Here is a 27300-nt window from a genome sequence, read left to right on the forward strand (position 1 = left end):
AGTCTATTTAATGTTTTTTTGATGGTTCTGCTCTTGGAAAAAGTTGTGTGAGAGTGTCTTGGGGGAGCTGGCTGGCTTTGCTTTTAGTTATGATTGTATTTTGAATCAAATGTTTTTGAAGTAGATATGTCTCAAGACTCTTTCCCTTATTAGAGCTCAAGGCCTAGTGACTTCCAAAACTGAAGTAAACCAAGCAAAGAGCTAAACTGTTCAGTTGTCATTTTCTTTGAGACTGAATTGCAGTGAGGCGCTGAAATATTTATAGTAATGAGATAATAAGTTGGTGAGACTGTAATACAGGTGCATTTGTAATTAAAATTATCCTAAGAAAAACAGATAAAAACAAGGCTTAAACCAACTTAAATGTAGCTATGTTCAGGAATTGCTGTGGTTCATTCAGATATATATTAAATTTGTCTATAACAGTGCACGTGTTCTAATGTCAGCCCTCAGTATTTGTTAGTAAACTTACTTTACAGAGTTGTAGAATATATACATATTTGTAGATGATACTTAAAAGGTAGGAAGGCTTTGAGTTTTGCTGAAGTACCAGACTATCACAGCAAATAACTAAATGCGATGATTTTAATTTACCTGTTACAATTTGTGAATTATCGAAGGTGGAACAGGATTGGCTGTATATTTTGGGAAATGACTGGTATGTGGTATTATCAGATCAGTTTATAGATCAACATGGACAGAAAAGATATTTCAGTGGGAGGATGTGAATATTTTGCTGTTTTTCCCTAATACTGTTTATCTTTAAAAATTTAATTCCGGTCTTCTGTTTTGAAGAGTGTGTTTTCCAAAATGTCAGGAGTGAGATTTTGTAGCTTAGTTTTGTGAAATATGCTTCAAACCTTCAAGCCTTATCCTCACTAGGAGGCACTGGACATAGGGATGGACATTGGCAAGCTGCAAGTTGACCTCAGATGGAATTTAACCGTTGCTTCAGGAGTTATTGCAGAATTTGGGCTGCCCTTTTTTGGGTTTAAATACATAGTGTGTCCTCACCACTATGTGCCATAGTGTGATGGTACCATGTTTTGTTTGTGAGTGCTTTCAGGCAAAATGACATTGAAATTGTTTAGTTCTTTGCTGGGAGCCTTGTGCATTGTAGCAGGTAGCGAATTTGTAGTGTGGAGTATGATGCATTGATAGCCCTTGTATGCATGAACTCCTTGGCTCTAAATGCAGGAAAGAGGAAGGCTTTGCCATTACCAGTTATGTTTGGTGATGTTGAAATACTGTAATGAATTGCATCTTAATGTCTATAGAATACCTATAAATAAGATAAACAATTTTATGCGTAAATAATGTGTTTAAATCCTAAATATAAAATGTGTGTTATACTTTGCAAAATCTGATAACTTGTGCTAATGGACTTGTAAAGACCATCTGTTGCCATGGGAAATGTACTTCTTGATCATTCTAGTTTTAAACTTTTCCATGTGGTTATGTCAGAAATAAAAGTAGTAAGTTTTGACTATAGGGTTTCCTTACAGGAAAGATATTTTGAGCAGCATTTCAGTTAATATAATTCTAGATACTGCTTGTGAAACATACCTGGAGACACACTATAGCAGCTGAGTTGAGCAGTCTTCAGTTAAAAAGTATTAACTACTTGGAGTTCCTTCTTAAATTGGGAAAGAAAGAATTTTAAAACTGCTTTTGAAGTTGTAAGGGAAAATAGTCTCATGAGTCTTAAACTGTTTGGTTTTGCTGCTGATAGATTTCCATATAAAAGTGTAATACTGAATGTAATTTACAGTGCCCATTGCTCATTGCTGCTGAGGGTTAGCTTGTGCCTGTGTAGTGCTTCCTGAAAGGAAGAAAGAAAGGTGCCTTGTACTTCGTGGTGCGTTTTGTAATGTCACTGTGTCAACTGAAGATGTGGACAAAACTTCAGAAAAAACCATTCAGTCTCACAAGGATTTAACCTAGAATGTTAGGCACTGATTTATCTCTCAGAGCACATACTTGTGTTTTGCTCTCATTTGTAAGTGATGATCATGTATACAGATGTGCATACAGTGCCAGAAAATACCTGAATTTCCCTGGAAGGTTTATTCTAAAGCTAACTAGACTAAGGAAAATAAGGCTCACTTAAGCAATAAGAAAAAAATACACAGGCATCTGGTAATATAATCCCTTGTTCAAGACTTTCAGGAATAAATGTGAACTAGTCCACTTGCCTTAAATAAAATTGTTGTTTTTCAAATGTTACATAATTAATAACATTCCTGAAACATATTGTTCATATTAAGTCATAAGTTTTATTGTCTTTTTTCCTAAATGAAATATCAAACTCTGCTGTCCTACATCCAAATTGAAGCCACTCCCTGAATAGCAAAAGCAGAGTTAGTCTAATCCGGTCTAAGTCTGCTGCTGCAAGAGACAATTATGTCACGTTTCCATTTCTATTCCTGCTGTTGCATGAGCATCAGTGCAGGCACATAGTAAGCTGCACCAGCAACCTGATGCCCCTGAGGGGTAGTCCTCACTGTCATAGTTTATAGACAGATTTTTGGTTGGATCTATTTAATAGAGCCTTGCTACAGTTCATCATTTGGTTGCTTGTATGTGCTAGTCGCAGCACAGGGAAGGGTGAGGTGAAGAGGAGAATGGGACAGTGTTTTTAATGACAACACAGACACAGGATGATTGAAAGAAGGGAGAAGTTTTATTTCATGTTCCTCCGGTTCTGGCTGCCTGATCGTGCTTTCTCTCAGGCCAGTTCTGGTGCATTGAGCCAGTTTAACTCATTGGCCCAGCAGAGAAACATGTACTTTTTGGCAGATTAATGAATTCAGCTAGTATGGAGAGTAGCCTGCTATGTGCCAGAGCTGGCATGAGCTAACTGTGGGGGCTGGAGGGCAAGAAAATTCCTGTTTGGTGTTTGGAATTGGTTAGATTGATCTGCTCTGTCTCAGTGAACTTCACTGATAGTTTTCTTTTTGGGGACATACTGATTCATGTGTTCTGATAACTTTGAAATTGGAAGTAAGAAAGTCTCTGAGAGGTAAGAATTTGATGCTTTTCAGAGGTGTGAGTACAGTGAAGTGGAAATCAGCTCTTGTATCCAGTTGTGTATTTTCCCTCTCTGACAAATTTCTGTAAGTGTATGACTGTTAATAATTTTCATACAGTTTTTTCATACTTAAACCTCCTGGACTGAAATCAACTCAGTTACAAAACGGATGTTTTCGAGTAATGTGTCACTGCTGAGTGCTTCTGCCAATACTTTCCTCACTCTGTGCTATGTGAAAGACCCTTACAAGCCGGAACAACTGTCCTATTCTGTAAATATTTTTGGCCAATAAATATATTTTGGCCAGCTATTGCCTGCTTTTAAGTTTGGAATTCAAACTGTGACCACAAACTACTGAATTTTCTTTCTTTCTTCATATAAATCCTTTTGAGAAATGGTCTTTTAAAGTAGTAAATTATTACACCAGTTTGTTAACTTCTGTCTACATATCTTTTGCTTAGTGTTGCAGCCAGTGTGGGTTTATGAAGGTAGATCCTGCTTGACCAATCTCCTGTGATAGAGTTACCCACTTAGTGGATGAGGGAAAGGCTCTTGATGCTGGATGTCATCTACCTAGAATTTAATAAAGCCTTTGACACTATTTCCCATGGCATTTTCCTGGCTTCCCATGGTGTGAATGGGTGTGATCTTTGCCGAGTAAAAAACTGTGTGGATGGCCAGGCCCAGAATGTGGTGGTGAATGGGGTTACATCATCCAGCTGGTGACCAGTGACAAATGGTGTTCGCCAGGGCTCAATATTGGGGCCAGTCCTTTTTAGCATCTTCATCAATGACCTGAACAAGGGGATCGATTGCACCCTAAGCCAGTTTGCAGATGACACCAAGTTGGGCAGGACTGTCGATCAGCTGGAGGACAGGAAAGTTCTAGGCAGGGGTCTGGGAAGGCTGGGTAGATGGGCTGAGGCCACTTGTGTGAGGTTCAGTAAGACAAAATGCCAAGTCCGGAATTTGGGTCACAACAACCCCCTGCAGTGCTACTGGCTGGGGTAAGGTTGGCTGGAAAGCTGCATGGCAGGAAAGGACCTGGTGGTGCTGGTCAGCAGTGTCTGAACAGCAGACAGCTGTGCCCAGATGGCCAGGAAGGCCGGTGGCGTCCTGGCCTCTATCAGCAACAGTGTGGTCAGGAGGACCAGGGCAGTGATTGTCCCCCTGTACTCTGCACTGGTGAGGTACTCCACACCTGGAATCCTGTGTTCAGATTTGGGCCACTCTCTACAAGGAAGACACAGAGGGGCTAGAGCGTGTCCAGAGGGGGGCAGTTGGAGCTGGCACTTGAGGATGTGGTTTAATGGTGAACATGATGGTAGTGCTGAATTAACAGTTGGACTTGATGATCCTAAAGGATCATCAAACCTTAATTATTCCATGACCTTATGAGAAGAGGGCTTTGGACCCTCCAAGGAAGGATTTGAGTCTTCTGCACAGGGCTTTGACCCCTGGAAATGGGCTTTTGCAGGTGAGTAGGAGGGTTTGAACCCTGAGGTTAGATTTTCTTGGATTTTGTGCCCTCAAATGATGCTTCAATACCTTGAACTGAGGCTCTGCTCCCTAGAAATGGGTTTTTGGAGGCATAGAGGAAGACTTTGAGTCCATTATGTAAAAGGCTGAATCCTAAAGAGGAGGCTTTGGAAGCTAGTGTTTGGGCCTGGAGGTGTGCCTTTGTGCTCTATAAAGAAGACTTTGAATTCTACAAATGAGGGTTTGGACATTCCAAATCAGACTTGGAGCCTTCAGAATAATGCTCTGGGCCCTTCAGATGAGTCTTGGGACCTAAGGAGCAGGGCTTGAAATTCAGTAATGAGTGTTTCTGCCCAAACAAGGAGGGTTTAGACTCTTGGGTCACAGTTGGACACAATGATCTAAGAGGTCTTTTCCAGCCTTAATAGTTCAGTGATTCCATGATGTCAAGCCAATATGCCTTGGAGTAGCTGTTACTGTAGTTACTGTTGCTATGATGTTTGTATACATAGACTTAGATAGACCTAGCAGAGCTGCAGACGCTTGAGATGATCCACAGATTTTAAAAAACTGTTATAAATACCTATTCATAGGCTACCGGGTCTTTCTAGTGGATTTTCATTTTGTTCAGCTTTCCTGCTGATATTTTTTGGATGAGTGTATTTGAGGTGATAGCAGTTGATACTGACAGCAATTCAAACCTCTGAAATTAGTCAGTTGAGGAGTAAAACATGTTCACTGAATAAAACACATCAGTCACACAGTTGGGATTGCCCCTCTGAGTCTTCTGCCCTTCCGTGATATTAAGTTTGGTACCTGTGTGGCCTGTAGAAATGAGAAGTTATGAGCATCAGACTGCGTGTGCCGGCGCCACGTCCTCTGCTCCCAACCTGAGACTGGGAACTAGAACAGTTTTTGTGCAGTAGCGTGTTCAGAGTAGCTGTAGTGAATGAAGGTGTTCTTGAAGAGGCTGGTTCATATTTGTGGCATGAGAAGATCAGGATCTGAGCAGTTTGCTGGAGAATAAGCCTGCTAGAGTTGTCTATTGCTGTGTCTTTTGTATTTCATATCTGAAGAGCTGTTGGCATCAATGAGATGTGTACTATCTTTGTCAGCCTTCTAGAAGGATTAGTGATTCCTCTCTGAGGAGGTGGGATGGACAAAGTGCAGAGCTGGTGACACAGAAGTGGTAGAGGGGGAGTGCTCTACTGCTGGCAGGGTTGGCTTGTTTGCATGTGTAGAGAGAGGGAAAGGGTGTTCAAATGCATGTGCTGAAGTTGAAGTATAAGAAAACTCCAAGTTAGGGTAAGATTAAAATGCCAGCTTTGAAGACAGTGTAAGGCATAAATTGTTCTGGCAGGAATAAACAGTATGCATGTTCAAATGTGTAGTTGGTCAGTGGTATCTTAACTGTGACTTGATCAGGAAATCAGGAATCCAACCACAGAGCTTTATTGATTAGCTTTTAGCTCTGATGGGCAGATAAGAGATGATGAAAGGATTTTTTTTTTTTTTTTTGTTAGTGTGTCGTCTGTGTGTATTTGAATAGGCATACCTGGGGAATGTGTAATATTTCTAGGGGGAAGGTGTTTTTTTTAATGGGATCTGTTTTTGATGCTGGCTCATTCATAGTGCCTGCACAGTTCTTTCACAGTGCTTTTAATGTATTCTGCTGACAGAAAATATAGGTGCCTTTACATGTATTTTGCTTTCTCTTGCTTTGTCACTAAGCCAGCATTATTGTGGAGTATAAAACTATGCTTCTTGTCTGTCACTGTGCCTAAGCCAGATGGAGCAGGCCGCTAGTACTTGATGCAGTACAGCTGTGCTGAGTTCCAGCTCATGGGTAGGTTTGGGAAGTTACCCTGTGTTACCCAGCTTGGAATGCTGATTATGTGGAGAATGGCAAGGCTGCCATTTGCACAAAAGGGTCAAACCAGTCTGGTGTCAGATATGGATGGTAAAATGTCATCTTAGTTAATTACTAGTCTAGCTACATTCTCCAGTTACTCATTAGGATTACTAATGATTGGGTGTTTACTCTTCTGGATACTTGTGGCTTCTTCCATCTTGAGTCTCAGGTAGCTTTCAGTCCTGGTAGGATTTCCTCAGCAAGAGGATCATACTGGCACCTGTTTTATGACCAGTAATGTCTTACTCTGTAATGGAGAGATTCTCTAGCAATACTGAATATAGTAATGCCTAGCTTTTTGGAAAGAGCAATTGTCTTGGATGCAGTTTGTGTCCTGACCATTTGGTTATTTTGGCAAATTTTGACTCCTCTGAGTTCCTGATACGCTTTTATTCATAGCAGCAAAATACTCACTCCCCTGAAGGGGGACAGTGTGTCGCAAGTAGAGGTGAAAATGAGGGGCTGGGAACAGAGTACAGACTGCCTCTTTGTTGATGCCATGCTTGTGAGCTCTGGTGTTGCACGGTTTTTGTTGTTGGAAAGCTGAGGCTTAGTATTTATGTAGAAGAGCAGCAGCACCCTAAGCATGGCATATTAGTGTGCGTCTTAGTGTGGTAATTGTGATAGATGCGTTTATTATGCTGTACTCTATCTAGTTTAAGCTGTCCCAGGCTAGATATTCTTTGTGCAAGTAAAAGATTAAATTACAGATCATTATGAAAAACGTCAAATTGTAAATTAAGATGACTTTCTTTCTGTGAAAAGACTTTTGTTTCCTACCTTCCTTTTCTCCTCTTTGCCAGCTCCCATCCTAACTCCAGATTCAAGGGTGTCCTGTAAGTTGGTGTTTGTGTTACAGTGTATGAAAGATGTGAATGACAGATACGGGCTTTTTCTTCCGTGTGTGCTGAATTTTTAAAGAAAGTTGAATACAACAGGGTTCTTGTTTCACAGTTGTTTACTAGACTAACTACTACATGTTCAAAGAATATTCTCCATTTTCTACATATGAATAATAATTTTTAGAAAATGTTGTTGCCTAAACCCAGAAGAATAAGAAAGTACCTTGATGCATATGTTAGCAACTGGCAGTAAAGTTCAACAAAAATCTTTTTTATGCTCTTGCTGCTTTTCAGTTTCCAAAGTGTTGAAATTGTGGAGGTAGCTTCAGCACTTTCTTCAGCCTGCAGAGGTTAGCAGCTGGTTCTGTGGCTGCAGTCAGTGTAAGAGGGGCAGCTCCATGTTGCAAGCACTCTGCTGCACAGGGTTGAGATTTGACAAGAAGACGTGTTGAAATTTGAGGATGTGATGGGGAACAAGTGACTGCCTAAAACAAAATGTTAAATAAATACTTCTTACTAGAATGTAGTCATTACAAATAATTGGTAAATGTCAAAATGGAAATGGCTTTTATGTATTCAGTAACTGCCAAATATCAAGGTTTGTAGATACAAAATTTTAACATACCATGAAATGAAATTTTATCACATTGAATCTGTTCAACAGTCCTGTAGTGAAGAGTCTGTTGTTCAACTGTAGCTGTTTCTTCCAAGACCCTTTCAGGATCCCTTCACTATTCAGAGCATAATAATGGGGGTTTTGGTGAGCATTGTTCCTGCAGTTCAGCATTAGAAAAATAAATACTTAAGTTCACTGATTTTAGTAGCTATTACTGCTCATCACTATTGCTATAGATAATTGCTGACCTTCTGGGTTGATGGTTTTTCAAGTGAAGGTGTTAGAAGGAAAAGTCCTCTAACATCAGGAGTTGTACATCAGGAGTTATTTAGAAATTTAATTTCTTTATGACCTTGTGACTTGACAAACCTTTAGTGAAGTTCAGCTGTAGTTTCAGGATGTAGAAGTTTTGCCAAGGTCACTGGGAAGTGCAGAAACTGATGGGTTAGTAGTAAATCAATGTTAAGGGCATTTTTGTCATGCATGTTCCAGAAGTATAGGAATTCTTTATGAAGGATCCGCCACCTTCTGATCTTACTCATCTGAATATTACTATCTAATGTCTGTCTTTGAGGTCTGTGCAAGGTTGCATCCCAGAGTATGCTGCTGACTGTGCTCATATATTTTTCTTTCAAGCTGGGGCTCCTTAGCAGAGTGACTGAATCAGTGAAGAACATTGTACCAGGATGGTTGCAGAAGTATTTCAATAAAAGGGAAGATAAATGTGTAGATATGAATGAATCTGCAAGTGAGGAAGAGAATCCAGTGAACTACCACCACGATTATGCAAATGAAGATGCCATGGTAATTGATGGGAGAGTCACGCCTGAATCAACAAGAATTAATTTAGAAGGTATGTGAAATATCATTTAGTATTCTGACCATCTGTATTTATTCACAGATTTCTAGTTTTGAATCTACGTTTCTAGGGGAGGCTGGAAGGAGCGTTTGGACAGAAAAAAAGCAGACAAAAAACCCTGCAACACCCAAACCAAAATGACCAACCTGCTGAAAACCCCAACCCAAAATAACCCCACACATAGGAAAAACAAAGGAAAAAACCTCAGTAACTCAGTTTTAGAACTACCTTAGCTTCAAAGTTTAAACATACTGGAAGTTCACTTAGAGCCCTTGGAAGTCATGAGTTAACTTCAGGCAGTCAAGTAGCCAAGTGCAAAATATTGCTAGCATTCATCTGCAAGTGTGTTGGGTTACGTTTTCTTTTTAAAGGATCTGGGACGAAAGTTTATCTAATTGCTTAAGGTAGTAGAAACATTAATTTGTTTTATTACCCTCAAAAGAAAAGACCAGATGCTAGAATGCCAGAGGAGAATTCCTTCGTGTGTCCTGATTTTTTTTCTTTTCCTTTGGGCTTCTTCAATCAATTTATTAAATTTCCTTGTTAGTTTAGTGGAGATCTGGGGAACTTTGGTTATGACATTATTATTTTTGAAATATTTTGCAACATTATGTGGCATTGCTAGCTTGGGATCTTTGAAAAGTATTTGGATCCTTGGCAAAGAAGTTTCCAACTCTTTTATCATATTAAAACTAATCTGTGCTTTATATCTATGCTTCTCACTGTTTCTGTAGTACTCTGTAGATTTGTGTATGCTCATTTGAGTTTCTCTTAAATTAGCAGTTTTGGCAACTCCGTTTTTAATTAGGTGAGAAATTTTGTCTGAGCACATGCACATAACCATCTGTGTGGACAGTCAGCTGCTTCTGTTGTTGGCAGAATGAGGAAATACCTTTCTCACCAATGTTATCTAATTGTAAATAAGGAGCTTTACTGCTCTCTGTGTAGCTGTAGCTTGAGCATGAGTTTGTATAGAGGAATAGAGAAGGTTTTCATGAATGAGTAACATGTGTTTGCTTTCTTGAAGAATTGTGTGTGAAAGGACCTTTCAGTGAGAACAGCTGCACAGCAAGCTTTCTAGCTCCAAGAAATCAGGAGCAGATGGGACCCACTAGAACCTTCAGTAGCTTATGTTGCAGTTTGTGGACGTTGTAGTTAATCTTTCTAGCTATAGTTCATAATATTTTTTTTTATTGTTACTGGTATTTTTATTTTAGAAAGCCTGTTTCTTTGGCTCTGAGTTACCAGTGTGCAAGAGCCTGTGTTCCTTTGCTTGGCCAGCCTTTGGTCTGATAACACTTTCTTTCATCTCAAAAAAGACAGTATTACAAATCTACCAGTGCTTTGGAGAATTAATTACAGCAGTGCAGTGCTTATGAAGATTGAAGTAGCTAGTTCAAGCTTCAGTGCAAATGTCAGGACGATAGTGTCTCAAAATTATGTTCATACCCAGAAATCATGGGAGGGACTATAGACATACGGGTATCAGGCAAGATGGTCATTAATTGCTATTCTGTTCATGTGGCAGGTTGGAGCTGTGAGACCACCTCTTGCAGGACACTGGCAGTGCTTACAAACACTTTTCATGAGGAAAAAATGCCTGTCTTACAGCTGAGGCCACGTTGCTTACTTGTCCTTTGTGCCAAAATCTCAAAAACCAATGGATAGGAGATAATTTGCCTGTAGCATGACCTGATATGAATTGGAATTCATAGAATTTGGAAGGGAGGATGAGGGCACCAGAACAAATAAACACCCAAAAATCTTTGCAAATACATATTTTTATGTTACATATTCAGACTAACACCATCTTTTTTACAAGATGATGAAAACTGTCCGTAACTTGTCAACGTAATCTCAAATTTTGGACAGTTTATTGTAAGCATTATCTGGAGGAGAAGGAATTTATAGATGTTTGATTTAGTGAAAGACACAGTTTAAGCGCTTGAGTGCAGAGTCAGATTTTGATGAAATTCAGAAAAATCCCATCCTTAAGTATTTCTTAATGCGACATTAATGCTTGGTATTGCAAGCAGTGTTGCTGTTGTAATCAGACAGATGAAACCGTATCTGGGTGAGGAAGTTAAATTCGGCTTCTCTATTTTTGTGCATAGAACTTGGCTATAAGCATGGCTGTCGATAGAAAACAGGTTTTGGCTTCTGTGAGCTTGTCTGTAGGGAAGCTGATTGTCTCGCTGTTCTTGTTTAGAACCATCCACGAGCAGGTCTGCACTCAACTTCTCAGATGTGTTAACAAGACCCTCCCTTCACCGGAGCCATTTGAACTGCACCGTTTTGGATTCTACAGTCCCACACTGTCAGCCCTCCACATCTTCCACGCTTGGCATCAGCAGTCCTGGGCTGTCCCTCGTAAAGGAAATAAAAGATTCTACCTCTCAGCATGATGACGATAACATCTCAACAACCAGTGGCTTCTCCTCTAGAGCATCTGATAAAGGTAACTTTTATGTTCTCTCTTTGATTTGTTTGATAACATGAAGTACTTTGTGTTCTTTAATATTCCACATTGCCTTAGTAAATAAAGTAGGAGAATGTCAGCTCTAGATGTTAGAATTAAATTTAATTTTTAGTATTTTAGAAGTATATAATCCTGTCACCTTTTAAATATAACCATTCTTGGAATACATGTATGAGTATGTTATATTCTAAAGAGTCAGTGCTGATAAATACAATTTTAGCTTGATTATCTGTAGATCTTGAATAGGAATAATAGGAGATGACGATGACTTCCTGTAGCTTGATAGCTGGGTTGGTTGCCTAGGAGGATTGATTCAGAATATCTCACAGCTGGCTAAATATGAGTAAATACAGTTGAAAAATAAAAACACAAGATATTATCAATTTTTTTTTTTTTTCACCAGGAGTCAATAAAGCAGTTATTCTGATTGAGCAAGTTTGGGCTGCCTTTTTTTTTTTTTTTTTTTTTTTGGAGGGATCAATTTTTTTTTTTTTTCACCAGGAGTCAATAAAGCAGTTATTCTGATTGAGCAAGTTTGGGCTGCCTTTTTTTTTTTTTTTTCTGTTCTTGGTAGAGGGCATAATTTGTTTTTTGCCAAATTCCGTAAAGAATGTACACCATTTTTAAGTAAGAAAACCCCCAAGACATTGTATTTATGTAGAATGTGACCTAGGTGTCTCACTGGGAAAGGGCAAAAGAGCAAGTTTGCAAATTTTTCTAGTTCCCCATATAAATGGGGATGGAGGCATGCTCAGCCACTTCTCTGGAGACCATAGTTTGACAATTCGGAGTAGGTGTTTCCAGGGTGTAGCAATACAACCTGAGTTTGCTAGAACTTTCTGGTACGTCTCCATAAGACATACAGAAAATAGATGGTTAACAGTGTTAATTCAGCCTTCGGGTAGTTTTTCAGGTTTAAGACCTGGTCAGTTCTGTCCTATGCTGGTTTCCCCCCTCTACCAACATAGGAAAAACTTGGTATCATTAGAGATGCACCAGTGTTTATGCAGTTCCTTTATTTTATCATGAAAGAAGAAAAAAAATTTTTGTTGTATTGGAAATGTGCTATTAAATTGTGGAAGCTTTTGAAAGATAACTGAAAGGTCATATATTCGCAGTTCTGTGAACAGATTTTAGGTTCATAATTGGTACTTGGGTTTCATACCATATGTGAAATTAATCTGTTTGAAGAGCTCTGAAGGTTAGAGTGCCAGAGAAACCAGTGTTAAGGGACCTTTTCATTTTGTGAGATGTTTCTGTGGAGAACTCTGGAGTTTTTGTGATGTTTGATACTAAATTTCTCTATGTACACAAGGCATTTACATATGGCATTTGTCATTTTGGCAGATATCACAGTTTCAAAAAATACTTCAGTACCACTGCTCTGGTCCCCAGAGGCTGAAAGATCTCATTCCCTCTCACAGCATCCTGCATCTAGCTCTAAAAAACCTGCATTTAATTTGTCTGCTTTTGGATCTCCCTCTCCTGTAAGTACTGCACTGTATTAATTTTTGTCAAGTTGAATGTGTAGCCATTTTACTAACCACTTACCGTAATACCTTTCTGTAGTCACTTGGAAACACTTCTGTCTTTAAGACACGACAGCTTGGGGATTCTCCATTTTACCCAGGAAAGACCTCTTATGGTGGTGCAGCTGCAGCAGCGAGACAGACAAAAGTGCAGATTTCTGCTTACCAGGTATGAGAACAGTAGTGCAGTGTGAGGGAAAACTTAACTGAAATACAGAATGGGGAGCTTGGCCAAAAAAGCTCTGAGCTGGGACTTGAAAAATGTGGCAACAGTTCCTATCTTGCCCACTCAGCCTAAAATTTTTGTTTCAATTCTTGTGTAACACTTTATGTAGAAATGCTTATAATAAAGTATAAGCATGCTTATAGTAAAGTATAAGCATTTACTTACATCTTACTTGCATCTTACTTGCTGGGCATCTTACTTGCTGGGCAGTTTCTTGTATTAGGGATTTCCTCTGTTATGTCTTCCAGAAATTTCCATTTTCTGCCATGGTCTGCCTCTGACTGTATTATGGTAAAATAGCATGTCAATAATTACAATGATGGCATAACTTTGAAAACTTTGTTAATAGCAGCAAAAGTTACCTCCCTGATACTTGCCTGTAGATCTTACACAAGCACTCAAACTATGAACATATTGTGCATTTTTAATATAGTAGTATACAAAAGGCAAATTTGCTCATCCTTTGCAGTTCTATTACTGAGAGGGAGGCATGCAGTCCTACATGCTACATATCACAATAAACAAAAAGATGCTCTCTATTTTACTGTCGTTCAGATGGCTCATGAGAAGAGCTGCTTGTATTATTTGTGGTGTAAAATGAACCAGCAAATTAAAAATCCTGACTGCTCTGAGTAGCTAGAATTGAATCTAAAAGCAAGTCAGTAAAATCTGATTTGGTTTTAATTTGTTTAAATGAGAATGCCCTTTGTTAGAAAACTAAAAAGTCAAAAGGAACTTCAAGGAACTGAGGATAAGTTTGCTGGAACTATTTTGGCAGTCTGTTTCTACCATGGAACAAGGGGTCTCAATTTCCTGATTCAGGGTTTTCCTGACTTGATGTTGAGTCAAAGTTAAGAACATTTAAAATTTCTGTAAGCTAGAAGTCCTCTTGGGTCAGCTATTTTTATTTTTTACAAAAATTCTAGATTATACTGGAAAGAGGAAGCAAATTTTAGGCTTTTAAAGGAGAGACAAGCTTGTTCGTTATTGCATTCAGTGAGTCTCACTTGTGTGTTCTGTGTGTTGTGTGATCTGCTTTCTGTCTTCACGTCATGTAGGAAGCATGACGTGGTTACATAAGAGGTGTAACATGGTTTTTTTTAAGAAATGGTCACAATGAGGTTTTTTTAAATTATGTTCAGTCATGTGGTACAATATTGACTTCTTCAGTGTATTATTTTAGATCTGTTACAGTTCAAATCAGATCTTTATCTTTCTAAACAGAAAAGATCTGCAGTCAGCTGCAGTCTTGGGGGAAGGGAGGAAACAAGAGAAGTAGAACTAGATATTCATGATGATGATTTAATACTCTGGCTTAAGATGCCATGCTTACACCATCATGAAACTGCGAGATCCGTTTTGCTACTGAAAGTACTTTCTGCAGCGCAAGCTTTGGCTTAATTTCTGTTTTCCTAATCACTGCTTCAGAGACCCTATGAGCCCAGTGTCTTCATTTTATGGCCTTTTACATTTAAGGATTTCTTTTGTTGCTTTGTCCCATGTGCGAGATATACGGGGCCCCACTTAAATTTCTGTAAAGTCAGTGGAGTATATTTTTCTTCTTCATGCCTTGAATGCTGAGTTGAGTGCATTTTTCTCTGTCATTATGAGAGTATTGGTTGTGTCACCAGTGTAGCCGTAGGGCATAAAATGCACACATGTGTAACTCAGAATCCACCATCGTAACATTGGCAATGCTAATTTTTCAGCCACCGATAAAAAGACAAATGAAAGCTAAGCAAGCAAACGTGCAGTCCTATGGTGTGACGAGTTCCACAGCACGGCGCATCTTGCAGACATTGGAGAAGATGTCAAGCCCTTTGGCGGTAAGTGGCGCTCCTTTTAGTGTTTTATTCCATGTGTTTGAAAAACACAGTGAATGTGCCAGTATAGGATGAAGATGTTACTTGATGTCATGTCCACTTTAATTTATTGCACCTGTTTTTTCAACAGGATGCTAAAAGGATTCCATCTTCTGTTTCTAGTCCGCTGTCTTCTGTAAGTTGATCACAAACCCCCTGTGTTTTTGTTGGATGGAACCCTCTTATAGGGGAAAAAAAACCATCCTCTAATTTTGGCCCTTTTTTCTCCTGTTAGCCTGTGGACAGGAGTGTGCTGAATGTGACTAGCTTCCAATCCAGACAAAACCAGGTAAGAGCCAGTAACATGTTAAGCTGTGGTCGGTAACTTTCTCTGCTTTACAGCTCTTAGAAGAAATATCACAAACCTCAATGACAACACACACTCGAATTCAGTGTGATTTATAGCTGCCTTGGCTGTGTGGAAATTGGTAAAAATGTCTTTTCAATCCACACTAGATGAAGGACTGTGAACATTACTCACTATCTTTTTGTGGTGTTGTGCTGATACATCAAGAACAATGTCGCTAGAACACACAAAGTGGTTTTATCTTGGCCTGCAACTTGGGGTTAATTTGCATGATAACATTCTTGTTTCAGAAAGCTTTCTCTTGCAGAAATAACAAGAAATAGAAAAATATCAATTGATTGTTCAGTCTTGTGCAGATTTCCATGTTTATTTTAAGCAAAAAATAAATACTTCCATTTTTTATTACTGCTCAAGGCAAGGAGAAAATTGGGACAGTCGTTAAATTTTGTTACTTCTGTAAATTTATGCTCCTAAATTCCTATTTGTAAGTAGCACAAAATTGTTTCTGTGGTAAATCATGATTTCCTCGGTTTTGTTTAAAAAATGTTGGAGTATTATATTTATTAAATTGTGAAACCACAAAAGGTTACTTCTAACTCCAACAACCAAAGGAAGAAAAATGGTTTTTCTTCAGTGCAAACTTTTAATCTACTGTTGTAATGAGCATGTGGACAGAATGTTTTTAAACGTTTCTATGCTATTGGCTTGGTTAGAAGTATAATAAATTCTGCAGTCGCTCAGGAGTTTATAAACATCTCAGATCTTCTGTACTATCTTTGGCCATATGATGAATTACAAGAATGTTGAAAAGTAGAACATGTAAGTTTTTTACCACCTCTTAAATATTATCCCAGTAATTAAAAACAAAGTTGATATGTATTCTGCATTAAAATGCAGAACCACACCTGTGATATGTGGTTTAAAAAGATCTACCAGATTTGCAGCAGAGACCCTGGCATTGGTCAGAAAGTGAATGTTGCATACAGCTGTCACTGGGTAAAAATAGAGAAATTGTCTACTCATAATGCTAGAATTCATAAAATTTGGCAGGGAGAAAGGGTAGCCCTTGATGAAAAGAGAGGACAGGATTGTATGTTCCCAGAGGAGGGTTGTGTGTTTTCCTGCTAAAGTGAACAAATGGTTGACAGGACACTTGGGTACTCAGGCAGAAGTTTTACAGGTGTGTTTTGGTGTGTTTTTTTTTTTTTTTTTTTTTTTTTTTTTTTTTTTTTGTTTGGTGGTGTTTTTTGTTCTTGTTGTTGATTTTTTGGGGGTTTTTTTGTTCCTTTTTTTGTGGTATTTTTCTTATTTTGAGGATCTACAGTAGACAGAATAACTCTTTGTGTAATGAACATGTAACGGTGTTCCTTTTTCTTCTTGTTGTACATACCTGTTTCACTAGTTTGGTACCCTTTTGCAGTAATGTCATTGGCCAGGCATGTGAAGATAAGGTGGCAGATGTAGTTTCCTAGATTTTTGTGTGGCTTTTGGTACTGTCCCTCTTGCATCCTTCTGAGCAAGTTCTCCAGGTCTGGGATAAGGTGGTTGAACAGGAGGATGCAAAAGGTTGCAGTGAATTTAGCTACATCTGGCTGGTGACCAGCCACCAGTGGTGTTCCTCAGGATCAGTTCTAGGGCCAGTGCTGTTCAAAATACCTCTCAGTGATCTGGAGGCACGAACTGAATGCCCCCTTAGCAGGTTTGCTGATGGTATGAAACAGGGAGGGGCTGCTGACTCTTGAGGGACAAGAGTCCCTGCAGAGAGGTAGAGTGGAGCATTGGGCAGTCATTAGTGGGATGAAATTTAACAAATCCAAATGCCAGATTGTCATCATTGAGATTGCGGGACTGAGTGCACCCTTAGCAAGTTTGCAGGTGACACCGAACTGAGCGGTGCAGTTGACACATCTGAGGGATTCCATCCCGAAGGACCAGGACAAGCTCTAGAAGAAGTGGGCCCATGTGAAGGTCATGCGGTTCTGCCCCTGGATTGGGGCACAACCATCTGTTGATACTAATTTAAATACTAGGTACATCCTAAGTCTCACTCTTCCTATCACCAAGGCTACAGGTTATTTGATATATCATGGGGCCTTTTTGGGTCTTCCTTCTTTCTCTATTCACTTAAGCCAATTTTGCAGAATGTATAGTGCTTTCTGTTTAATAATTTGCCTTTGTCTCTAAAAAAGCTTTGACAAGAAAAGTCAGACCAGTGCTTTTAAGAGCATCAAATGCAAATCTAAAATGCTGGAACATGTATTAATGAGACTTCTTTAAAAATATTTCACAATTTTTTTTTTAAAGTGTGACTTCAAAGGAAAAAAATGTAGAAAAAAAAGAAACCCAGAACCTGGTTTAACTCTGCTTAAGAGTTTCAATATTAAATCAATGGATTAAGTCAATAAAAAAATCACGGTGAGGGCAGAGGAGTAGAAAGGATGGGAGCATATTATTGCAACATGAGTTATTTTGCTTATAGTTTATCTTGTCTGTGAAGTAGCTGCCAAAGTTTGACACAACATTCAGACTTTTCCTATAGCTCTTTGGGTTTTATAACTGATTTTCTGGTGATCTTCTGCAAGCTAAATATTTTCAACACTTCCACATAGTTTTCACTGGGTGCTGAGACTGGTGGGAGGTTTATAGTTCTGTAACTTCTATCATCAGTCAATGCTGTGGTAAGTTGGGTGGGTGCAAGGATAAATTGATTGCTGCTTCCCTTTCAAAGGTGGATTCGCAACATCCTCCTGTCCAGAAACTTGTGACACCAAAGCCAATCTCCCTGACAGGGAGTCGGATCACGTATTTTAAACCATCTCTGAAATCAGCTACTAATTCCAGAAAAATTCACCAAAGGGTAGATACAGACCATCAAGTAAGCAAATTTTCATGTCGTAATTTGCCTGCTTCTTGCAAAATTGGAATGTGTCTAACCAGTCTACTAAAGTGCTCTTTTTTTGCAAGAGCACCAATAGTATACTTGAGGTAAGCATTAAGAAAAGACTGTGGGAAGCATTGTGAAAGAGCTGTTGAGAAGTTTTGTGAATATAATTGTATCTTTGGCATACTAAGTGGCTGGTGCTTATTTTCAGAATGTGGTGGTGTGCTGTTGTGCCAGGGTTTTCACAGTGAAAGAATATTAAAATACAGAAACACAAATTTCCTTTACATATGCTGCTGTTCAGAAAGCTGATGGAACATGCTGATGTTGTGTATAAAATGTTTCAGGTGAACTGCGAGATTTCTAGCAATTACCAATTCAGATTGCTTTTTTAATTGCCCATTCTGATCACTTTGGTGTTGATGGAGTCCTTGATAAACTTTCCTTAAAACAATACTGGTATCTCTTTCAGGGAAAAAATCACCCATGGTTTCAGTATTATTCTGAATGTAAAAATGACCAGGTATTAAATATATGGGCTGAAGATTAGGTGGATAGTCAGGGTAGTTAGGGAACAGGCTTAAGCAGATGAGGTATATTTAGTGGTATAAATAAAATAACCAAAACAGCACAAAATGTGTGTTTGGTTGTCTTCTCTTTGTGTTTTGTTTATAAATATATTCAGATAAATCTTGAAATAAATAAAACTTATTTTGCAGGACATGATGGAGGAGAGTTTTCCTGCAGAAAAGCCTGTAAAATCATCTGAAAGGTATGGCAAATCTATTAATTTAAAACACTTGAAAGAAGAAAGCCCCCCCCCTTTTGTCAGTACACTCTACATGCTTGCCTTCTTTTGGAGGAGCAGGAGCAGTTCTCAGTAAAAGGGAACAGAAAAAGTGAAAAAATTGTATTATGAGAAAGTTTAACTACTTGTGTAACTTGGTGTTCATTAGGGGAGCAGCTGTTAGTTTAAGGTAATTAAATAATTACTTGGTGTCTGAAGGCTTTGTGTCCCAGGAATCTCTTTCTGAAAAATTCTTTATAATGTGAAGTGTCTTACAGTTCAGGAGTAAATTCAATTTTTAGGGTTTTTTGTGGTGTTGGTTTTGTTTGTTTGGGAATTTGTTTGTTCTCATTATTTATTTATTTATTTATTTATTCATACAAAAACCTAGAGAAGGATTGGTTTTTTAATCTTCCTTACATGACAAAGGCACTTGTCTGCCCTGTGAGTTTGCATGAAAAGCAGAAGCCCTTTAGAGTCACCTGAAGACAAATGCCAGCTTGTCTCTGAAAAAAAAAACAAAAACGGGAGAGTTAATAATTGTATTTCTTCTTGAGGAGATTGTCTTGCATTATGCTGCTTGCTCAGAATAGAATAACATGAGATAATATTGATGACTGTCCCTTCTGGGGAACTAATCTTTTGGGTGAATTACGGCACTGTGTGCTCAGAAGATACCTTTTTTTTTTTTTTGAAGATTCAGACTTTTCAGATAACAGTATTAGGGAATCTCCTAATGTGTTGGCTCTGTGTTCTTCTTCCAAGCAATTCTTACATTGCCTTGGGCATTCTTTGGCTTGGAAAAAACCCCAAAGCCGACCCTTTGTTTTACAGTCTAATAGTTTGGTTTTACAGGAACCGTCTTTGGTTTTGGCAGGGGTGCTAACAGGTGTTAAGTTTTAATTGTGGGTATTCAAACTGTTCTAAGTTTTCTTTGGTGCAATTCCTTTTTCCATGTAGAAGGGAGGTCCAGGAAACTGATGCTGCTTTTCATTTGTTCCACAAGTTTTACTGCTGTTTCTGCTTTTGACTTAATACTAGATGGTCCTTGTATTTTAACTCTTTCATAAAGCCAGTCTCTATTGATTGTCATGTTGTGGAGTAGGAATACAACCTAGTAAGGGCCAGAGTCTCTTCCTGCAACTAAACTGCAATACTTTGGTACATCTCTGTTCAGCCTAACAAGGGCTGTTTAGTTTTTAAACCCGTGTCAGAACTGTAGATTGGACTGACTTGCTTGAAGACAGAACTGTCTTTGCCCCTTAGAAGCTGACAAGTGTTAACAGAAGAGAGGAATATGGACTATCATAGACATGCTGTAATTGTCTGAATAAAGGTTTATTTTGACATGCAATTTTATTTCATAATTCAAATTGATTGTCACTTTGGATTACAGAAAAGTTTGAGCATATGGCCTTAAGGATCTGGTTTCCTGTCAGTGGTTACAGTGCTGAGCAGATGTTTGCAACTATCTGAGAGGTTTAGACCAATTATTTTCCTCAGTCCTCTAGACACTTGACCTGGTATCTTCCAGTGTCATCCAATGTACTTTTGTAATGACTTTTCCTCAGTCCTCTAGACCTTGACTTTTCCTCAGACCTTGACCTTGACCTGGTATCTTCCAGTGTCATCCAATGTACTTTTGTAATGACTGACTGATTGGCTGCAGGATAAACTTGATATAGTAATTCTTTTCAAGGATACTTATCATAATGCCATGCTACTTTTTATTGTTATTATTCCTTAGTTCACTTCTGTTTTGGGATATGGCTTTGGTTTGGTTTGATTTCTCGTTGTTGAGTGGGGGGTTTGTGTGCGTGGGGAGGTACACATTTGTTTGTTTTGAGGTTTTTCTTTTGTTTTTTGTTTTTCTTTCCCCTTCCCACTTGGATTAGGGAGTCTTTCTGGTTTAGATCTAGGCTTTTGTAATGAACAGAGAAATGCCTTTGTATGCCTTACAAAAGGGATCTGTATTCATGTCTAAATAGACTTCTGGAATGTTGGCACACCCAAACACCTCTGCTGCTTCTGCTGATGGCCTCAGGAAAGCCAGAGCTGCTTATGCAGCTTCTGTCATATTTTCTTGCCACACAAGTTTAAGCCTCTCAATTCCAGAAGAGCTGTTGGCAGCATTTCCTGTGGGCACACGCGCGCACACACACGCCCGCCCCCTGCCCGTATATTTTTAGTTATTCTTTTATGTCCCTTCAGAGATTCATGCTCATCACAGAATCAGAGAACTGGCAGTCAAAATTTCCACTGTCTGGACTATTAAAAGCAAACATTAGAAAATAACAATCTAAATCAGTTCTTCTATTTCAGGTCTTCTGGCTTAGTCATTACTCATTTATGGATGTTGTTTTTTATGTATGTTATTCTCACTGCTGATCTTATTCATCTTGTGCTGTTTTGATCACCAGCGATTTACCAGCATTTAGGAACTTGTGGGATAGTTTTTTCTGATTCTAATTAGCACACGACAGTTCTAGAATTAATAGTGGCTATAATAGCTTGAAACAGTTACTTGATAAATTCTGGTTTTAAAGGTTTTCTCCTTTTTTTTTTTCTTTCTTTTTAATCCCCTTCCTCAAACTATGTATTTTTGTTCTGTGCCAGCAATTTGAGCTACCCCAAACTTGATACTCCTGCATCCAACGGCCTGTCTTCAGGAGGAAGGATGGATAGTGCCTGTGGCAAGATGAGAAGGGAAAGGGAGCGATACTGTGCATCAAGACCTGCACAAAAACAGCAACTGGTAAGGGTCCCTCAGGTTAATTGATCTCACTGTGATTACTGAGATAAGTAGCTTCATTGCCTCTTAGTAATTTACAATAATGCCATTTCAGTTTTGTGGGTGTTTGGCTGTGGGTTTCAGAGCAGGCTCCAGTTTAGTTATCTGTATAAGTGCTTCAACTTTGGTTTTATATTTTTAAAATCTTTCATTGTATTTTCTTGGATATTCTTCATGCGATAAAATTTCTTATTAGTTGTTGAATGAATAAATTAGGTAGAGGTTTGTAGAATTTTTAGAAAGGAATGAAGTGCAAAGTATCAAAAAAAAGGGTTGTTTTTTTTTTTTGTTTTTAATATGTAAGTCATGTAGAAAGGTAAGGGCCAAGAGCCTGAGGCAGAAGACAGTGTTTTGCATGTTTGCTAATAATCATTCACAATTGTTGGCACTTGATCAAACTCCTTGTGAAAGGGATTTTTTTTTTGTTTTAATGGGGAAACTCCATTTAATGCAATGATAGTCATTGTTGTTCCAAGGATTCGTTTTCTGCCTGAGTGTTACATAAGCTGCCTACTACTGGATCTTAAATCTAAAGAGGTTAACTCAGTCTTCTGGCTGATGCAAAATGAAGAAGTAGTAAATACTGGAGAATGTAACAGAAATGGTCTCAATATCAAGATATGATAGACTCTTCAGATCTCTGAAATATATCATCTGTGAGGTACATTAAATGTCTGTAGTAGCAAAGTGCATCTCTGCTTTGTCACTTCTGAGTAGACATTGATACTAGTGTGCAAATCCTGAAGAGATTGGCTATTCCCATTTAAACTCTATCCAATATAATCTTGGTAATCAAAGGGTTTAAAAGACAAGGGTAAGAGCAGAAGTTTTTAAGGTATACTGATTTCTGAGTTTTAAATTTGCATCCTGATACATGATACTGATTAGATTTACCAGAGTATGATCCTGTATGTCACTCATCAGGGTTTCATTTTTGACTTTCTGTGCTTTGGTTTGGTTCAGGGGTTTTGGTACTCAAAGGAACATACATCCTTCCTAAAATACTATGTTTTTCTAAGTTCAAGTGACCTCAGAGACTTTGTCAGCTGTCCTACCTCATTTTGCAAGAGGAACACTTTCTTACTTGCCATGGAGTTGTGCTTTTAATTAAAGAGATAAGGGAATAATAGAATCCTAGAATGGTTATGTCTTTCTAGATCTTTAACTGAAGGACAAAACCAAAAATAAATCTTATCTGCACTCGCTCTCTTCTGTTCAGGTAACAATTTTGAGCTTACTTTCAGTACTCTTACTGGACAGGTGGTGGATATAGTATCGTATAGAAACTTGCCTGCCATAAGTAAAAATGATGTGGCAGACTTAAGTGGAAGGTTAGGATTCCTTTTGAAAACATGCTTTGTCTGTAGGTCTATTTGTTACATTTAATTTTGTTAAGAAGCTAATGGGGGGACAGGGTAGGATGGTAGTAGGTCTACCTACTGAAAAAGAAAAACTGAAATTTACAACTTTTTCTCGAAAGAGAAAGATTAAAATCTAAAACTTCTCTAAAGAAAGTGAAAAATTAGATTTTGCAGCTTCTTTAAAGAAAAAAATTAAACTAACAAAAATTAAAATTTGCACTTAGGAGATGGAGCAAGAACAGCTACCTGAAGTACCCCTGCCCATCAGTACTGCATCGCTGCCAACATTCAACTTCAGTTTCCCTGCCAGTAGTGCTGTCTCTTCATCACCCAGCATTGTTTCAAAAGCAGTGATGAACAAGGTAAATCTTGCGCTGTATACTGTGAATACTTGTTCAGGGTGAGTATACATCCTCCTTGCTGTATGTTAACTTTTTCTGTGGTGCTCATGAAGCTAACTAACCTGAGTTGTAACCTGTTGAATTAAACAGGGTTTTATTCAGATCCAGGGGGTGGGGAGGATGACATATTTTGATATGGCTTCTATCTTATACACTCACTTGCAAGCTTTCTCTTAGAACTCTTAGCTGTGGATCAGAAATATCAAACATCAGATTTCCCAACTTCACTGCAGAATATGTGTTAGATAGTGAATTCACGTAGCTGCTGTTGTTTCACTGGGATGTTTTTCTCTTGGGTACAAACCTTAATTCTTTTGAAAATACAGGTACAACCAGCAAGTAATGTTGGCAGTCCTACATTTGTATTTTCATCTCCAATTGTGAAATCTACTGAGGTGGAAGTGCTACCTCCCTTGTCTGTAAGTAAAATAAATCCCAACGTTTTCTCAAGGCTTTAGTAGAATACTGTGGAACATTAAAGCAGAATTGGCCCTGGTAAGGTGGCAGACAAATATATAGATTTCTGATTTGTAAATTTTCACCCTGCACCCACCAAAAGTCTGAAGACTGGGTTTCAGATTATTATTTGTGTGTGAAGCTTGATTAAAATTTCTTAGAATCTAAAAAAACCCTCTCTTTTTTTATAGCAAATTAAGTTTACATTTAGTGTTCCTGTTGTAAAGTCATCGGAGCTTTCTGGATCCACTGATACACCAGTGACATCCATCCTTAGTCCAGGTAACAAAAATTTTAGCATTTCAAACAGAGTGCTAATCCTCTCTCTTTTTTTTTTTTTTTTTTTTTTTTTTTTTTTTTTTTTTTTTTTTTTTTTTTTTTAATGTTAGATAGCAAAGTGTGTTCTTTCAGTGACAGGTTTGCTTTTAATCAGATTATAACTATAAACTCTTGTAAATAAGGTTAAATTTTGAAGCTTCTTATTTAAGAAGAATGAAGCATGGAAATTCTTGTTTCTAGCAAACGTGAATGTATTCTAAGTGGATTTCTTTGTAAGAAGTGGGTTTTGTTTTATTTTTAAAGGTAGTGCCACTGTAAACAGCACCAGCAATAAGAAGGAAGAAGAAGAAGAATATGATGGGTTCTGCAAACCTGCTAAGTTCTTAAAGCAAGGAAGTGTGTTAGACATTCTAAAAAGCCCTGGTGAGATAATGAACTCTTTAAAAAAATAATTTGCAGGGAATACACTTGCATATAGCTGCCTTGATTTTTAAAAAGCCCAGCACAACAGCAACCAAAAAAACCCCCAGACAATTTGTCACCGTTAAGGCAGTGTCAGCAGTAAATACAGACTTAAATGCTGTATCTGTTATGCTTCATGCCCCCTTCTGTTATAAGGGGCTTTCATTGCTGATGGGAAAACTGCAGCTCCAAACCAGATGCGCTGCTTCTCCTTTACAAACTAGGTTGTAATTCAAACTTTGAATTAGTGTAAAAAGAATTAGTCAAAGAATAAGTGTTTTGTTTAAATAAATAAAATGTATGTAATAGGAAATGTTTGTAAAATACATTACACACATTCCTCTCTCACCTTCACCATCTCCAGAAATTAAGAATGGTAAATATAATTTCATTCCTAAAGGTGTTTCAGAAGTTGCATATCTTTTGACCTTAAATGACTATGGGTTCAGATGTAAATTTTAAGTAGCTGTCTCACTTTAAAAAAAAAAAGGTTTTCAAGTAATTGTGATTATTTTCAACTGTTGAGTAAAAAGTGTAGTTGAGTAAAGTGTGTGTAGATGATGTTTTTTGTTTTAGGAAAAAGGACTGAATTGAACTTGATCTTTCCCATAAGCTTTGAGATACAGCAGGACTTACTATGAAATCTATGTGCAACTTAAGACAGTGCCTATTTTTCTATTGGGAAGAGCTAAGTGAGACAAAATACACTGTGTGTTTTGTCTAAGGAAAGACCTGTGGGTGAAGTGGCATTAGTTTTCTTTAGCAGTTTAACAGAATCAGGTTCTAAATCCACACTGTTTGAAGATTCCACTTCTAATATGAAAAAACAATCCCAAAGCAACACTAATATAACAATTAAAAGAGAAACTCTGTATTTTAGCTTTACAGTTAAACTGTGCTAATATTTAAAATGTGTTGCTATAGCATTTTTGTTAGTGTTTCCATATTGGTGGTTCTTGTTTTCTGAAAAGTTTGCACCTTTAAATAATAGTTGGCCTGTGCCCAGTGCATTTTGAACAAAGTTTATAGGAAAAAAAATTGTGTGTTTGTCTTAATTTTTATTGCTTAATTATTACTCAGTACTTGTGGGGTAATACTGTGTGGATTGCTGCTCCAAGAACCAACTGCTATACAGCTACTAAGTAAATGTGAGTCATCTACTATGGCAGAAATAGCTTTAGAAATTTGATTTGATTGGGCATGGTGTCTTAAAATGAAATTGGATTGTTTCCAGTTGGTGACAGATCATCAGCTTTCAGTTTATACTTGAAAGCATTCAGCTTTCAAGTATAAACTGTTTGTTTATACTTGTATCTACCACTGTAGTGGCAGATACAAATGAGATTTGTATTTAAAACTTTCTTGGAAGTGAAGAGTTAAATCAAGCTTTAAATAAGTGTTCTGTTGTGTCCCATCTCAGCATATGAAATTTCATCCCTTTAGATATGATTTCCGTGGACTTCCTCTTGCAGTTAGTTGGAATGTATGGTTGTAACCATTGACTCTAGGTTTACATTTGTGCTGTCTAGTATTGTAAGTAACTTCCATGTAGCCAGGGTACAGCTTCATCAGTAATACCTCTCCTTTTTGTTTTTTTTAAACTAGGCTTTATGTCTGGGAAATCACCCTCCTGTTCATCTGCACAGCCTGTTACGAGCACAGTGGTCTATACAAGGCCCGCAATAAGTAGTTTTTCTGCAGGTAAAGACGCCTCTAAACAAGCATCCTCGTTTTGGCAGTCTGACACACATGACCCGTGTCTGCAGAACAAAACCACAGATGGCAAATGTGTAACATGTGAAGCTGCTAAAGTGTCCACTGTTGAGAGTACGAAGCAGACCATCAGTGTGAGTCCGTGTGTCTCCTCCAAGACAGCAATCCCTACAGCAGCTCCACTGGGTTTTGAAGACAAATTTAAACCGGCACCCAACACATGGGATTGTGATACCTGTCTGGTCCAGAACAAACCTGAAGCTACAAAATGTATAGCGTGTGAGACACCAAAGCCTGGAACAGGAGTGATGCCTGCTCTGACAATGCCAGTTGTCACAGAAAACTCGGTGACAGTGACATCCACCTCCAGCAGCACTGGCACAACAGTCACTCTGGGGTTTGGAGACAAATTTAAACAGCCAAAAGGCTCTTGGAACTGTTCAGTGTGCCTTTTACAAAATAAGGCAGAAGACAGCAAATGTGTAGCTTGTCAGTCTGAGAAACCAGGTTTGTTCTTTTCTTCTCTGTTGTTTCAGTCTTAGTCTATGTGCATTTTTTAAAGAATAAAATATGTTGCACATAAAAAATATTTTGAGCAGCATGGCTGTATGCCAGGCAGGATGGATTAGTGGCTCTCTGCAGGAATGGTTGCAGGCACTTTGGAGGTCTCAGCCCAGATTCCAGCCTGTCACATGAGTTGAACTGATTGTGAAATGTGTTAGTGCAGAACTGAACTGAAGCAAATATACCCTGCTTTATGGCTAGTTAGGAAAGATGACTAAAATGGATGCCTTGATTAACCTAAAACCAATTGACTCATTTTTATTGGGGAAAAATGTGAACTCCTTGCAAGGAGCTAAAAACTGCTGGATTTGTTGGGGTTTTGTTTTCCTCTTTCAAAACATAGGTGGAAGCGGTATTTGCACAACATGTCTTAAAATGTCTTCAATTAGCATTTGTGTGGAATTGAGCAGGGGTATGAAGCCAGATTCCAAGTCAGTGTAGTCTTTAGCTAGTTGTCTTGTGC

At 38.3% G+C, this 27300-nt stretch overlaps 1 protein-coding gene across 3 annotated transcripts in view; it reads left to right on the forward strand.

Moving 5' to 3' along the window:
* Positions 1–27300, forward strand: part of NUP153 (nucleoporin 153) — a 43854-nt gene that overhangs the window by 7436 nt on the left and 9118 nt on the right. The window contains exons 2-16 of one of the 3 annotated variants that reach the window (XM_041475433.1): positions 8517–8733; positions 10949–11197; positions 12566–12705; positions 12788–12916; positions 14683–14799; positions 14927–14971; positions 15071–15124; positions 17871–18017; positions 18743–18795; positions 21427–21565; positions 23187–23324; positions 23690–23782; positions 24011–24101; positions 24402–24521; positions 26166–26780. In XM_041475433.1, the coding sequence (XP_041331367.1) occupies positions 8517–8733; positions 10949–11197; positions 12566–12705; positions 12788–12916; positions 14683–14799; positions 14927–14971; positions 15071–15124; positions 17871–18017; positions 18743–18795; positions 21427–21565; positions 23187–23324; positions 23690–23782; positions 24011–24101; positions 24402–24521; positions 26166–26780 (2347 nt within the window). The remainder of the gene's footprint in view (positions 1–8516; positions 8734–10948; positions 11198–12565; positions 12706–12787; positions 12917–14682; positions 14800–14926; positions 14972–15070; positions 15125–17870; positions 18018–18742; positions 18796–21426; positions 21566–23186; positions 23325–23689; positions 23783–24010; positions 24102–24401; positions 24522–26165; positions 26781–27300) is intronic. The other 2 variants (XM_041475434.1, XM_041475435.1) reach the window with 2 other exon arrangements.

The sequence above is a fragment of the Pyrgilauda ruficollis genome, unplaced genomic scaffold, assembly GCF_017590135.1.
Source record: "Pyrgilauda ruficollis isolate IOZ18807 unplaced genomic scaffold, ASM1759013v1 scaffold35, whole genome shotgun sequence".
Taxonomy (NCBI): domain Eukaryota; kingdom Metazoa; phylum Chordata; class Aves; order Passeriformes; family Passeridae; genus Pyrgilauda; species Pyrgilauda ruficollis.